Source organism: Leptodactylus fuscus, chromosome 2 (genome assembly GCF_031893055.1).
Source record: "Leptodactylus fuscus isolate aLepFus1 chromosome 2, aLepFus1.hap2, whole genome shotgun sequence".
Classification (NCBI taxonomy): Eukaryota; Metazoa; Chordata; class Amphibia; order Anura; family Leptodactylidae; genus Leptodactylus; species Leptodactylus fuscus.
The window spans coordinates 180,514,438-180,529,058 of record NC_134266.1 but is presented as its reverse complement, the minus strand read 5'-3'; the positions used below and the strand labels follow the sequence as shown (position 1 = coordinate 180,529,058).

The 14,621-nt window shown below is 40.0% G+C and overlaps 1 protein-coding gene across 1 annotated transcript; it reads left to right on the top strand.

The window, feature by feature from the left end:
- The first annotated feature begins 765 nt into the window (after positions 1-765).
- Positions 766-13,719, top strand: F7 (coagulation factor VII). Its single transcript, XM_075262825.1, has 8 exons — positions 766-838; positions 1,902-2,059; positions 8,999-9,023; positions 9,109-9,222; positions 10,720-10,857; positions 11,049-11,149; positions 12,824-12,950; positions 13,157-13,719. Exons 1-8 carry the CDS (start codon positions 766-768, stop codon positions 13,717-13,719), a joined length of 1,299 nt encoding a protein of 432 aa, XP_075118926.1.
- The last annotated feature ends 902 nt before the right edge of the window (positions 13,720-14,621 follow it).

Genomic DNA, 14,621 nt, shown 5'->3' with positions numbered 1-14,621 from the left:
CACATTTCGTACTTTTTTGAAACCTCGAGCCAATGTTTTTTTGACAAAATTGAAGACGAGGCTTCTTCACCTTTTTTTCGGAACCCCATTCAAGACTTGTGTAAAGTACGTTGCACTGTGGTTGCATAGATGTTTGTGATCTCACTATGAATTACACGAGCCACCACCATTGCCGTGTTTGTCATGCCAGAATTGATGGACCTTGTGATGTGCTAACTCCGATATTTTCCCTGGACGCCCACATCTTGGCTTTTGTATGGATGGATGCACTTCATTTCACATTCTTCCAACTGTCATGTCACTCACGTGATGCAGTTTGTCAATTTTCTTGGTTGAGAGACTGCTAGTGATGAGCTAGACACCAGAAATTTACACTATTCAGAATTTTTTACTAACCTATTAGACTAGATGACAATGGAGATTATTACTGACCCACTAGGTTACAAAAGAAGGCCATTGGAATAATAGGATACTAAATCAGAAGTCAAAGGGGTTAAAGTCATCCATAAATCACCCAAACCTAATGTTCATGCCACTACATTAAATATTGTGGCTTGATCAGCAGATCTTATACTTATATAGCATTAAAAAATACACCTAAACCGTTATGTAAACTGCACACTCCAGCATTGATTTGTTACAGCTATCTCTTCTATCCTATCAAGCAGGTCCCCTCCCCCATATCCAAATATTTAAACAATGAACTTTGGACCTGGCTTGTTCCCTTGTATACAGGTAGTAGTGGAATAGGAAAGTCTTTCCACCATGAAATTAGAAGAGAAGAAAAGAACATGTTTCTGGATTATTCTGATGTTTATGCCTCTCATAACGTTTGCTGGTAAGTAACATAATGTAGCAGTATTTATTTTATATGGCCATTTTCTTTCAGGGCACTTTACGTGAAATACAAAGGGGTAATGGAAATGTACAGTAGCTTTAGTGATATAATAAAGTGTTCTCATTAGTTAACATTAGGAGTTTATATACCTGCTATAAAAATAAATAAGAAAACCTAAGTTGAGATGAACATTTAGAATGTAAGATCATTGTGGAAGTTGTAGACTTCTTGTATAAACCATCAGGATACTACATACACCCATTTATCTTACAGGATGTGACTATATGCTAGTATATGTATATACTATATACAACACATACCTACCAAAATGTAGACTAAAACTTCATTCTCTTAGCATACATTTAACCAATGATGGTCAATGAGCACAGTCAGAAGGAGACACAGTATACATTGTCATGAATCATGATATATAAACCACAGATTTGCCAAGTTCTTAAATAGCTACATGAAACCATTACAAGGAGTATATAGAATTCATGCAGCCTAAGTCATGACTACAGCATACAGAGATCAAAGAAGTGTGAAAATACTTGCACATAAAAAAATCCATATAAACCCATTACAGATATAAAAAACACAATGATTTACTGTTTTACTTGCGTAGTGTCTAGTCTATTACTATGGCATTGCGATCACGCTCTGTCTTGGAAGTAGAAAAACCAGCAGATGGGTGCAAAGGCATAACTAGAAGCTCTTGGGCCTCACTGCAAAATCTGTAAAGGGGCTCCACCTATCTTGTGCCACTTAGAAAAGTGGTATATTTTGTGGTACATGGGGGCTGGTAGGGCCCGTAAGGATACAGGGCCCAGTAGTGACTGCTACCTCTGCACCCTTCATAGCTATGCCCCTAGCGTGTCTACGTCAAATACCCACTGGTGTTAGCATGGAGACTAAACAGACATAATACATCACAGCATGGGTATATTGGTGACCATATATCTCTATTCTGTGAAGGGGGGGTTGTTATGTTTAATTATAAATATTGCAAAAAAAAAAAAAACCCTTTAACTATGAATAGTATGCCTAACACTGTCCTCTCTAGTATTCCTAGAGACTAAAGAGGCTAATACTCTGTTAAGGAGTCGGAGAGCTAACAGTATATTTGAGGAGTTCAAAGCCGGATCCCTGGAAAGAGAATGCATTGAAGAAAAATGTTCATATGAGGAAGCCAGAGAAATCTTTAAGGATGAAAGACGTACGGTAATCTTGTCATTTTATATCCTATGAGCTCATTCTTACATACATTTTAGATAAATGACAGTAGCTAAATGCTGGATTTTCTTATCAATGCCAAAGTATATGAAATGTTGAGTAGTAGTCAGTATACAAGAGCACCAGTATAATATCTACACCTGACCAAGATGGGCAAATCCTGCTGTTCCTTGTGCTTGTGGGACAGTGCCTCATAGATGTGGATGATTCTTCAGTCTACTTTTCAAGCTATGAAGTGTGCATTAAAGTAGTTTTCCAGTCAAACTTGAAAAAGTGGGGGAGGGGCAGGGGTGGGATAAATTAAAAAAATAAAGCAATACTCACCTACCCCCAGTCCTCTTATTTATCCCATGCAGGGACCAGAAGTGTGGTTCATGTGATGGCTGCAGCTCATTACCGCAGCCCAGATAGAGAGAACCGGAGGATGGGCGTAGTAGTGAGAAGTAGCTGTGCCACCGAATAGGCCACCAATGAGGATGTCCTGTTGTACTAACCGATAGTGGTGGTAGCACTTCCAGTTGGAGAAGGGTACTCTCTACTCTGAGCCAGTGTGATGCTGTTTGGAAAAGCCCTGATGGTAATGCAGGAACGACTCAGGAGGTAGGGATGCAGTTGAAACAAGTTGAACTTTACTCAGCAACTGTAAACTCTGCAGCTTTAGAATAGGGGTGGTAGTCTCCAACTGTGTAGCATTCCCAGTCTTGGATTTGAGGGGATGCCCAGTAATGATAGGGCTCTAGTGCCATACTCCACTCCAACAATTTTATCTCCAAATCTCAGCAACCTCCCGCAGAGGATACTGGGGGCTGCACTCCATGCCAGAACTTCCAGGGGTCTGGTTACCTTTAGATATCGTATCCCAGACAACACCTCCTGGCAGCGGACTCCTTCTCTCCTCCTGGCAAATGTATGAATAGATTGAAAACTGTGTGTTACTGTTCCTGCTGTCATTAGGTGGTGTATAAGTAAACACCCCAAGCTGGTATCACCCAATTATCATAACCAAGAAATTCTAAGAAAAGATGCTCCAAAATTGTTATGTTATGGGGGAATATAATTTACTAAAAAGATACTTTAGGAAAGTTGACAGATCCTTTTTAAACTGGAATTGTCAATTTAAGGAAAAAGAGAAAGGTTAAGAAAGATTTGATTAAAAACATTCAGTTCTGCAGCTGCAAACGGGGATAACTACCTAACATATCCTAAAAATACTGTAAGTCCTCATAAACAGGCGCCCAAACAGTTTCTCCTTAAAAAGAATAAGTAATAAGTGGTATAACCTTAGACTAGACCATCTATAATGCACCAGATGGCACTTACATTTCAGGGGAGCAATTTTGTATAGCAAGTCTTGGGGAAAACACTGGTCAGTAATCCCAAAGGAATGCCTGTAATAATTGATGGCATAGTTTGTTTTGGGGGTTTTTATGCGAGAACCTTTTTTAATATAATTTTTTTCATGTCAATACTGTGGCACCAACAGTCTGGAATAGAAGAATGTGATGTACCAGGCCACAGGACATATCTGGCTAAGCGGTGGCAGTGGTTGTAGCTGTGGCAGTACAGTTTGAAATAATGTGATGTACCAGGCCACAGGACATATGTGGCTGAGCGGTGGCAGTGGTTTTAATGGTGGCAACATGAGTGACAGTACAGTGTGAAATAATGTGATGTACCAGGCCACTGGACATGTCTGGCTAAGTGGTAGTAGTTTTGGTAGCTGTGGCTATACAGGACATGATGCCCAGCAGTTTAGGAGTAATAATTAGCATCGGCAGTACAGTAAATGGAACATTATACAGGGAGACAAAGGCAGTGGCTGCAGAGTTCATTCTAGATTTTTCCCAGAAGTCTAAAAATACTCCTCTTATCATTTTTTGCCAAGTAGGAGTACAGTGTTTGCAGTAATGGAAATAAATCAATTGTGGGCATAACAATGCTTCGAGATCACTATTTAAGCAGGGAAAACATTACTAAAACTGTCTTCCATATTCTTTATGTTCACAGCATCTAGGTGAATCCAGGACAAGATGACTCTTCACTACCACTCAGATCCCCCATAATCTTACAGAGTGCAAGGGATTGCCATGGCAATACATTGCACTGGGGATATGCAGATCCCAGATTCAAGTCCCCTTGTGGGACAGGAAAAAAGTATACAAAAAAAAGTTGAAAAAATTTTATAAAAAATAAACAAATAATAAAAAGTTAAAAACACACCTTTTAATTAATAAAAACAAAAACCATAATGTAATCAAAATAAAATAAACAGGTTAGGTATCCTCATGTACATAGAAGTCCACACTATCTAAAAGTAGTATTAATTATACCAGTGAACACCGTAAAAAGTATATACCCCAATGTGCAAATTAATGTATTTTAGTTACCTTACTTCCCCCCCCCCAAAAAAAAAAAAAAAAATAGTAATAAACTGTGATAAAAAAAGACGCTCTTTATGCTGACGACCTCCTCCTCTATGTCTTTCAGCCACGGGTGTCCTTCCCTGCCATCTTGCGTGAGTTTAACCGTTTTGGCCTCCTTAGCAATTTTAAAGTTAACCTCTCTAAAAGTGAAGCTCTTAACGTCATGCTTCCCCCTGCAGAAGCGGCCCAGCTCGCAATTGATTTTCCGTTTCGATGGCAAATGGCTTCCTTCACATATCTTGGGATTCATATCCCTCCTGATCTTTCCCATTTATATCGGCTTAATTATCTCCCACTTCTTGAGACAGTCACCTCTGACCTCAAGAAAAATGGCGCAAATGCCCTTTCTTCGTTCGGCCGCATCCACGCCCTTAAGATGGATGTGGTTCCCCGATTCCTGTATTTGTTCCAGGCATTTTCCATCCCGCTCCTGCTCACCTTCTTCACTCGAGTACAGTCTCTGTTTGCGAAATTTGTGTGGTTCGCGTTACTGAGCAGATTGAACTACCGGACGTAGTAGCTATACTGTACTACCGCTCCACAGTATTGCTCCATCTTTGACTGGCGTTACTGCAGGGATGATAAGCAGTGGGTCTCTATTGCCGCCGAACTGCTTTCGACCTCTCTCTCCTCGTTGTCCTGGATCCCAGCTCACTTTCATTCAAGATCCACTAGGCACTCTCTCCTTTCATTGCACTTCCTTAAAACTTGGGATCGGATATGCTCCAACGGGAGGGTGGCTAGAGTTCCTGGCCCTTTAAGTCCCCTCTTTGGTAACCCTATGTTCCCTCTGGGTTGCTCTGTGGACAGAGTATCCTTCTCAATGCCCACACCTCGTATACTGGTCCCTGTAACTCCGACCTCCATACTGGTCTGTCGCCAGCCAACTGGAACAAGTCCTTTATGCTCACACATAAGTTGCCAATGCCCTGTAGTGCGCAGGAGAGGAACTTCAAAATCTTGTCCCGATGGTACCGGTGTCCCGACCTTCTCCATAGGAGCTAACCCGAAGTATCTGACCAGTGTTGGTGCTGTGGTTCCGAGAGAGGCACCTTGCTCCACATCCGGTGGGAGGGCACCATCCTTAGACTTTTCTGGGACGCAGTGTTCTCATTGTGCTCCATGGTGTGTGGCTGTGTAGTCTCCCCGTCACCTCAACTGGCCCTCCTCTCGGTCATTCCTGGTAAGATTTCCAAGCTCAAGAAGGACCTTTTGCAGCACTTTCTCACAGCCACCAGAGCCGTCATCTTCAGGCACTGGCGCAGTGCTACTCCGCCTTCCTTGATTGACTTTTTACAGGAGCTTCTCCTCATACGGAGAATGGATGGATGGTTGTGGAGGATTCCACCAATCCCTCCAAGCTTGACTGTGTCTGACGGCCCTCGATGGCGTTCCAGGAGTAATTCGAGTTCTCTTTATTTTTTTATTGACAGTCGAATTCTGTGTCCTCACCCTTCTTCTTTTTTAGGTCGTTTCCCCCCTTTTCCCTACTGTTCTCCCTCCTCCTTTCCCCCCTCTGTGCCTCCCTGGTCTTTGTTTCCCTGTTTTTCATCTTGTCTGGTTTCCTTCAGTACTTGTTTACAGTCCTTCCCTTTCCCCTCCTTTGTTATATAATCATGTTTTTTATTATTAGACTGTGCATCGTTACTAGTATAATTTGCTTGGCATATTGGGGGGCTGTCCTCCTAACTTGCTGTCACTTTGTGAGGTCTGCGCGCCTTGTGCCTTGGTTTATCCTCCCTCCTTTTTCCTCCTTCCCCTGTTTTTGTTTTTTTTTTCTTTGCATAAAATCCTTAATAAAACTTGATTATACATAAACTGTGATCAAAAAGTCATACATACCAGAAATTGGTACCAATAAAAACTACAATTTGCCCTGGAAATAAAGAACCCTCACAGATCTTTGTCAACAAAACACATCATTAAAAAAGTTATACAGTATTTATCACAATATGGTGACCTCAGGAAAATCGTTATTTTGTTTGTTTGTTTGTTTTTTTAAATGAGTAAAACATAATAAACATAATAACAACCAATATAAATATTGACATAATCCAATATTACACTGCCTGTGCTCGAAGACATGAAAGGTCCTCTTTAAGGGCTTAATGTTGACATTGTCATATGAAGGTACTAGTTGTACTTTTCTATTGCACCATTTTGGCAATCATTTAACTTATTGCTCAAATTTTATTAACTCTTTCTTAGTGGAATGGGAAAAAAGTAACTTTTGCTATCCTTTTTAATTTACATTTTATAAGGTGGACTTTGCATCATAAATTACTTGTTACCTATGTTCTGTCGGTCAGTACAATTACTGTAATACAAGATTATTCAGTTTTTTTCATGTTGCATTACTGTTGCACAAAAAAAATCCCTTTTTTGCCAAAAATAATGTGTTTTAGTGGCACCATATTCTGAGATCTGTAACTTATTTTTCTATCATCAGAGCTTGTTTTTTTTCACCTAACAACTTTTGTTGTTTCTATTTGTTTCATTTTGGGTTATATGTTCATACTTTACTTGCATGCCCTCCGTCACCATAGCAATGCATCGGCACTTGGAGATCGTATTGTGGGGCTGCCAATGTGGGGGGCGGCCTAGAGACCCATAGATGCTACCATTATCTTTCACAGCCGCAGCTTTGTCAGAGCTGACATCCCTTGATGATGACATGGCCTCAGTTCCAGAGCTTGTGCTATCTTCATGATGTTCTATTATGTCAGTTTTGTGGGAACAGATTTCTGTCTCTGCAGTGTTATAGTGCAGAGTTCCTGTCTTACTAAACTAAGCTATCCTCCACTAGTCCTTCTATAATTCTGTACTCCTATTGTAATGTTGCTATTCTTTTTTCACTATCAGCAGCAAGTTCTTTGGATCATGCAATAACGATAATTTGTCTGTTCTCTAGTTCAAGTATCACAACATGGCTCTGTCTTCTTCAGCATCATCCTATATTCTGATGCAACATCAGCACTACTATCTCTCCACCTACCACTCGTGATTCTGTGAGTCTGTCAGTGATGCTAGACTCCAGCCTAAGTCACAGAGACCATGTGATCCTCCTTCTTCTCTGTATTTTACTGCTAATTACATGCCGGAGAAGCTATATAATTCATCCGAGATGAATCGTTAAAGTTTTAGTTTAATCAAAAAAAAAATTGGAAAATTTGTATCGAAACCAGTTTGTTACAAATCGGTTCTTTCATTTTTATATGTATACAAAGTTATTAACCCCTTCCCAACATCTGCCGTAATAGTATGTCGAATGTTGGGTATTTAAATATGGCGGGTATTCTACAGCAGAGACCCAGTGCTAATGCCTGCAATCAGTGTCCGCATTGATCACAGGTATTAACTCCTCTGCTGCCTCAGTAAAAGCTGACCGAGGCGCCACTTTGCCATTGGCGCATTGGCACTGCCATTTTGCTGGGGATCGATGGCATCTGGAGCAAGCTCTTGGGCCAGCTTCCCATTACAATTCTAGGCTGCTCTATGCAGCCTGCAATAGAAGTGCTGATAATTTGCAATGCATTAGAATTGTAATGCATTGCATAAGTGATCAGACTCCCTGGGGTTCAAGACCTCTAGCGGGTTTTAATAAATGCATTTAAAAAAATAAATAAAAAATATAAGAAACTCAAATCACCCTCCTTTCCCTAGAACACATATAAAAGTACTTAAATACTGTGAAACACAAATACATTAGGTATTCCTGTGTCCGAAAACACATGCTGTACAAAGCTATAAAAATATTTTTCCCATAAATGCCATTGTGACAAAAAAGCAAAAGTGCCAAACCACCATTTGTTTGTTTTTTTCACTGTTTTGCCTCTGATAAAAAATTTTAATATAAAGTGATCAAAGCACTAGCAATTCCCCAAAATGGTATAACTAAAATGTACTCGTGGTTCCCCCCCAAAAAAGACACCCTATGCATCCCCGTACATGGAAGTATAAAAAAAGTTACGGGTGTCAGAATATGGCGACTTGTAGAAAAACATTTTTTTGCCACAGTCTTAGGTTTTTACTAAGGGGCTAAAATGTAAATAAAACCATATAAATTTGGTATCTCCAGAATCATACCAAAACATAGAATACAGGGGACATATCATTTTGGCTGCAGAGTGAACGCCATAAAAATGAAGCACGTAAGAAAGTCGCACAAATGCACGTTTTCTTCAAATCCTCCCCCCCCCCATTTTTTTCCAGCTTCCCAGTACATTGTACAGAATAATAAATGGTAGCATCATGAAGAAAAATTTGTCCTGCAAACATTAAAACCTCATACGGCTCTGAGAACAGAAAAATAAAAATGTTATGGGTTTTGGAAGGGGGGCGGGGCAAAAACAAAAATAAAAAAATTCCTCCAGCAGGATGCAGTTAGTCAATGGGGACAATTTTTGATTAGAAGATTTAGGCATTCATTAATCATGTAAGTCTGACTAAATCATGATTTTATATTAAACAAGGGTTAATGTGAAATTCTTATTTTCCTTTCTAGAAAGAATTCTGGAGGACATATGCAGGTAAGTTGAGAAGAAAGAAGAAAATACACAATCTATCATCTATACTGTTTGCATTCTAGTAACATCAAGTCTTACCTCTTCACAGATGAAAACCAATGTCTTTCCAATCCTTGTATTAATGGTGGAACCTGCCTTGATGAACATCAGTTATATATGTGTATTTGCCCAGAGGGTTACGAGGGCAGAAACTGTGAAACAAGTAAGTTACTTTTTCCAAATTATGAATTTGTCTCATTTCACACTTCCATTATTTATTTCTTTAGTTTTCTTATATAGCGACATCATATTCTGCAGCACTTTACAGAGATATTGTAAATGCTGCCCCAAATAGGGCACTCTGCCAAATCTGTCATATGATGGACATGATAACAGACGCCTTTCACTTATAATGGAGTCCATTGTGGTTCTTTGAGGTTTATGTTCACTAGTAGGCAATAGTAGGTCAACATGCTACACTGTTCTTATGGTCAAAAGAGACACATGCTTTCTCAAAATCCATGACAGAAGCTCACAGCCTGCCTTCTAGTTCTTTAAAGTGTACCTCCAATTATAAAACAACTTTGTATAATGAATAGTACATGAAACTTTAAGAAACTTTTGATATATATCTTTTTATGTAGAAGTCTATGGAGAGGAGAAGGTAGTCTGCTGGAAAACGCAAACAACTAACTACAGCTGCTGATCTCTGCTACACTGTGAGAGAGCTTTTATGAGACTGCTGTTGTATCAAGATAAGACTACCACTGGCCATAATGAGGCAATAAAAGGCAGTTAATAGCCCCCTCCCCCTCCATACAGATCTCTGTGTGAGGTGGATACGGACTCTATGTACACAAACAGCCTGAGGGAAAATTAGAGAGGAGCCTAATAAGTGAAGAAGGAAACAGATTTCTAGAATAAGATACATTACAAAGATGTTTACTTTCACATGTACTATTCATTTATGAAAGTGTTCTTTTTATAATTGGAGATATGCTTTAATTTTATGTCTAGAAACTTCTATACTGCCTTTTTGCTTTGCAAACTAGAAGTCCAAATTTTTTGAGATTTACCTTGAGGCAGAAGAAATTATAAGTGGTCTTATCCCAATGGTCTTCAGAGCGTTGGTTGCAACTTTTTCAGTGCTTCTAACCACGTAGTGCTGTCAAGATTATTCTTTAAAGTTAAAGGGGTTGTCCCATTAAAGACACCTATCCCCTGTCCACAGAATAGGGGATGTGTTACATTATTTGGGCTCCTAACACTGGGTCCCCAGCTATGAGAAGGTTTGGGGTGTAAAAGTCCCCTTGCATTTTCTCTGTCACACAAGTTCTTTGGTTTTTCCTGTGGATAGGGAATAGTTATCTGTAATGTGACGGCAACTTTAACTTTCAGGCAGAGAGTAGCATCCAACTAAATTTTCCTATACAAATTTTAGCAATACCTTGAGAAATTGTTTATAAATACAAAGAAGCAAATCAATGTAAAAAAAAAAAAAAAAAAAAAAAAAAGACCCATTTGTTGGGGATACCAAACACCTTAGTAAGCTCATTTAGGAGGGGTAAATCTGGATGTAGACATAAGATTGTTGGCCAAACATTCATTCAAATGGTAGCTCCTTTCCTGGGCTCCACCATAAACGTATCCCATTGGCATGTGTCAGGACATTGTGGATATGATGTCTTGAGTGAAAATAGCATTTTGTACCCTTTTACAGATATAAATGACACACTGAAATGTGAATATGAGAATGGAGACTGTGAGCAGTTATGTTATGACACCTCCACAATACGACGCTGCTCGTGTATGGAAGGGTATGCTCTAGCAGAAGATGGACTATCATGCGTTCCTACAGGTCAGTAAAATAATATAGGTCTAATATTGCAACGTCTTATGATTATAAAGAAGAATAGATTGCCAAATATATAAAACCAATGTACAAAATAATTGTGTACTCATGGTCTGCCAGTACAATAGAAGTAATTGAAAGTAACTGCACTTTTTCTTTTCTTCTTTTTTATTTCACCAATTTTCAATGCCCAACAGTGGCCTATCCATGTGGACAGATACCAGTGATAAAAAAGAGAATAACAAAAGGTCGAATTGTTGGAGGAGAAGAGGCCCTGAAAGGAGAGTGTCCATGGCAGGTATTATTAACACTGGATGTGAAAGTTCTTTGAAGACTTACCGTATTTTTCGGACTATAAGACGCACTTTTTTTCCCCCAAATTTGGGGGGAAAAGAAGGGTGCGTCTTATAGGCCGAATGTGGCGCCTGGCACCCGCCGTAATAGAGAGGCGGAAGCCGGCAAGTGATAGACGCCATTTACAGGTGCCGGGGCCTGAGACATCGCTGCCCTGCCCTTCATGAAGCCAGCAGCGGGAGGAGTGATGCTATTCCGCTCCTCCGTCCCCCCGCCGCTGGCTTCAGGCAGGGCAGGGCAGCGATGTCTCAGGCCCCGGCGTCTATCCCTCCCCGGCATCCGCCTCTCTAGTACAGCGGATGCCGGGTCTGCAGTCTGTCAGCGGCCTCTTCTCCCCCGGGGCCGGTCCCCACCAGCCCCGTACCTGTAGAGTTGCAGGCCGGCTCCTGCGCGGCGATATCGCAGGAGCCGACCTGTTCGGGTGACAGCCGAGAGCCTAATGAGGCTCCCAGGCCTGTCACGGCTATATTAGTATTGCGGCTGGTCTCTATGACCAGCCGTAATACTAATAGACAGAATGTCCCATAGACGGCAATACAGTTGTATTGCCGTCTATGGGACTTGCGATCAAGTGACCGCAGGTTCAAGCCCCGGGGGGGGAATAAAATAGTAAAAAAAAAAAAAAAAAAAAGCTTTAAAAATATATAATAAAAATATGAAATAAATAAAAGTTCTAAATCACCTCCTGTCCCTAGAATATATATATAAAAGTAGAAAATCATATATCATAAACCACCGTTTTTTTTTTCAATAAAAGGTGATCTAAGCAATAGATATTCCCCAAAATGGTATAACTAAAAAGTACTTCTGGACCCGCAAAAAAAAACACCCTATGCATCCCCGTACAGCTGCAGGGTCACCTGTCAATGTGGCCTTGCAGCTGTTGCAAAACTACAACTCCCATATATTAAATATTTTACCAGTTTTTGCTTCAAAATTTTTTTTCCCTATTTTCCTCCTCTAAAACCTAGGTGCGTCTTATAGTCCAGTGCGTCTTATAGTCCGAAAAATACGGTATGTTAATAGCCCAGCTAACACATGACATGACTAGGAACATAGGATTGCTATAATATTTATAACATAGAAAGTACAAAACTCATCATCATTTGATTATACCCGGGTATTACAGTTTTATAAGTACTAGAACAGTGTTTCTCATGTTGGAGGGTGGGTCAAACAAGTAAGGTGACTCCTAGTTAGTATTAGCTTGGAGTTCTCACTACAGTGACCATAAGGCACACAACACTTTCTGGTTCCAATGGTCTCTGCTTTACCAACATAATTGACTCCTATGATGCTTATTTTAATATACTACTGGGTTTAGGAGACAAATTTAGCACAATTTTCAGTTTTTGCATCAACTTCAACTGCAGAAGCTAAAGCCCAGATCACAATATGTTTTAGGTAGTGAAGCCCCTCCAAAACAAATTCTGAGCAGGCCATACTCTAGCCCAGCTATCACTATATCCTAAATTGCATGGAATTTTGGATTTATTTATTGGACATGAAATAAATGTGTTTGTTAAAAAAAATATATGGTAAACTAGTAAACAGGCAACGTGATGAATAGTGCTTATATATATAAGACCAAACGAATTGCTATTTTATATATTTACAGGCTAGAGTGGTCTTAGACAAAACATCCACAACTATCTGTGGTGGGACATTAATTGCACCAAACTGGGTAGTCACGGCTGCTCACTGTGTAAAACCTACTTTCGTAAACAGACTAACAGTCATACTTGGTAAGTACAAGAACAATGCACGGAAAGCTAGAGCAAGTATCTTGTCTAAGATTAGGTCACATTTTATGTGTATGAAATGTACTGGGAAAGAAAACAGAAAAATATAGTAATGGCAGATAATAAAATGTGGATAAATGGCAATGTTAATATACAGACTGTAAATGTGATTATGATCATGATGGTAATGATGTTGTTTAACCTTACAGGCGATCATAAGATTAGTGAAGCTGAAGGAACTGAAGAAGAGCGCAAAGTTGTTCAAATCATAATTCATGAAAAGTTTGTAGGAATTAAAACAAACAACGATAATGACATAGCTCTCCTCCGACTCAACAGTACAGTCAACTATACCGATTACATTGTTCCTTTATGTCTGCCTGAAATCCAGTTTGCCGTAAATCAACTGTTGCACCAAAGCTCTTTCTCTGTTGTCAGTGGTTGGGGTCGCCTTTTGGAAGGTGGGGCTACTCCAGACACCCTTAGGAAGGTAGTTCTGCCTCGAGTGATGTCTCAGGAATGTATACAGAAAACCAAGCTGAATATTACTGCCAACATGTTTTGTGCAGGCTTCACTGATGGTAGCAAGGATTCATGTAAAGGTGACAGCGGTGGACCTTATGCCACTAAATATAAAGAAACCTATTACCTCACTGGGATTGTTAGCTGGGGCTTGGGGTGCGCCAAAGTAAATTCATACGGGGTGTATACAAGAGTATCTCGATATACAGATTGGTTGTTAGAGAAAATGCAGCAAAATTCCAGTTCGTAAGACCTCCCAGAGGAAAATGAAAGAAGCTGTGCAGTGTATATTTAATATTTTATGTCTATGATGAAATACTCTGTGATTGGTTGAAGTTACAGGCCCAAAGCCTGAGGCTGAACTGTAGAGGGATTCTAATAAACTTGTCACCTTTATAATTCTTATTTACTCAGGATAAGTATTGTACAGTATGCATAAAACCCTATTACAGATATTCATGCACTGTAATATGACAGTATATAAGTTCCACTTTGCATTGAGCATGATGCGGATACTGCTGAACTCGTCTCCAAGACTTATGTTTTATTATTACACAATGCTGATTTGTAAGGTTTTGATAGAGACATCTTTAGTAAGCTAAATCCCCAGCTGCATAATGGTATGCTTGTGCTTTAGTGGTCACAGCACCTGATACCCCAAACTTGTCAATGTATACAACATTTCAAAACCATGCAGTTTGTATACTCTTGCTAACGCTCTACAGGTATGTGTGTCATTTAACACAACATTTAAAGAAGACCTTCCAGTTCTTAGCATCTCTTAATAGGTGCTGTTCTGTCTCCCCTCGTCCTGAAATCGGTGCAGTTAGTATTGGAGCCTGATATACTGCTTATGCTCTGTACGATCAGTTGGGTAGTGTCAGCAGGAGCAGTCATGGGACATAACTAAGAGCTCCAATCAGAGACAGCCAGTGTCAGAGCTCCGAATCACAGCCTGACCCCGCTCCTGCCTGACACCGCCCTCCTGACAGTACAGAGCCTGCAGCATTTATTGCTCAGGAAGAGTGAGGGCTGGAGAAAAAATCCAACTCTGTTAGAATCAGTGGAGCGGCAGCTATTAAATTGTATAAAGAGCTGGACTTAGCAGAAGTGGTGAAAAGGTTCTCTAAAACAATGTGCATCTATTTAAAG

Excerpts from the sequence above, each read along its gene's own strand:
- F7 (XM_075262825.1), top strand. The coding sequence starts at position 766 with ATGAAATTAGAAGAGAAGAAAAGAACATGTTTCTGGATTATTCTGATG. Across the intron at positions 10,858-11,048 it reads ACTATCATGCGTTCCTACAG|TGGCCTATCCATGTGGACAG; the intron begins GTCAGTAAAATA and ends AATGCCCAACAG. Across the intron at positions 11,150-12,823 it reads AAGGAGAGTGTCCATGGCAG|GCTAGAGTGGTCTTAGACAA; the intron begins GTATTATTAACA and ends ATATATTTACAG.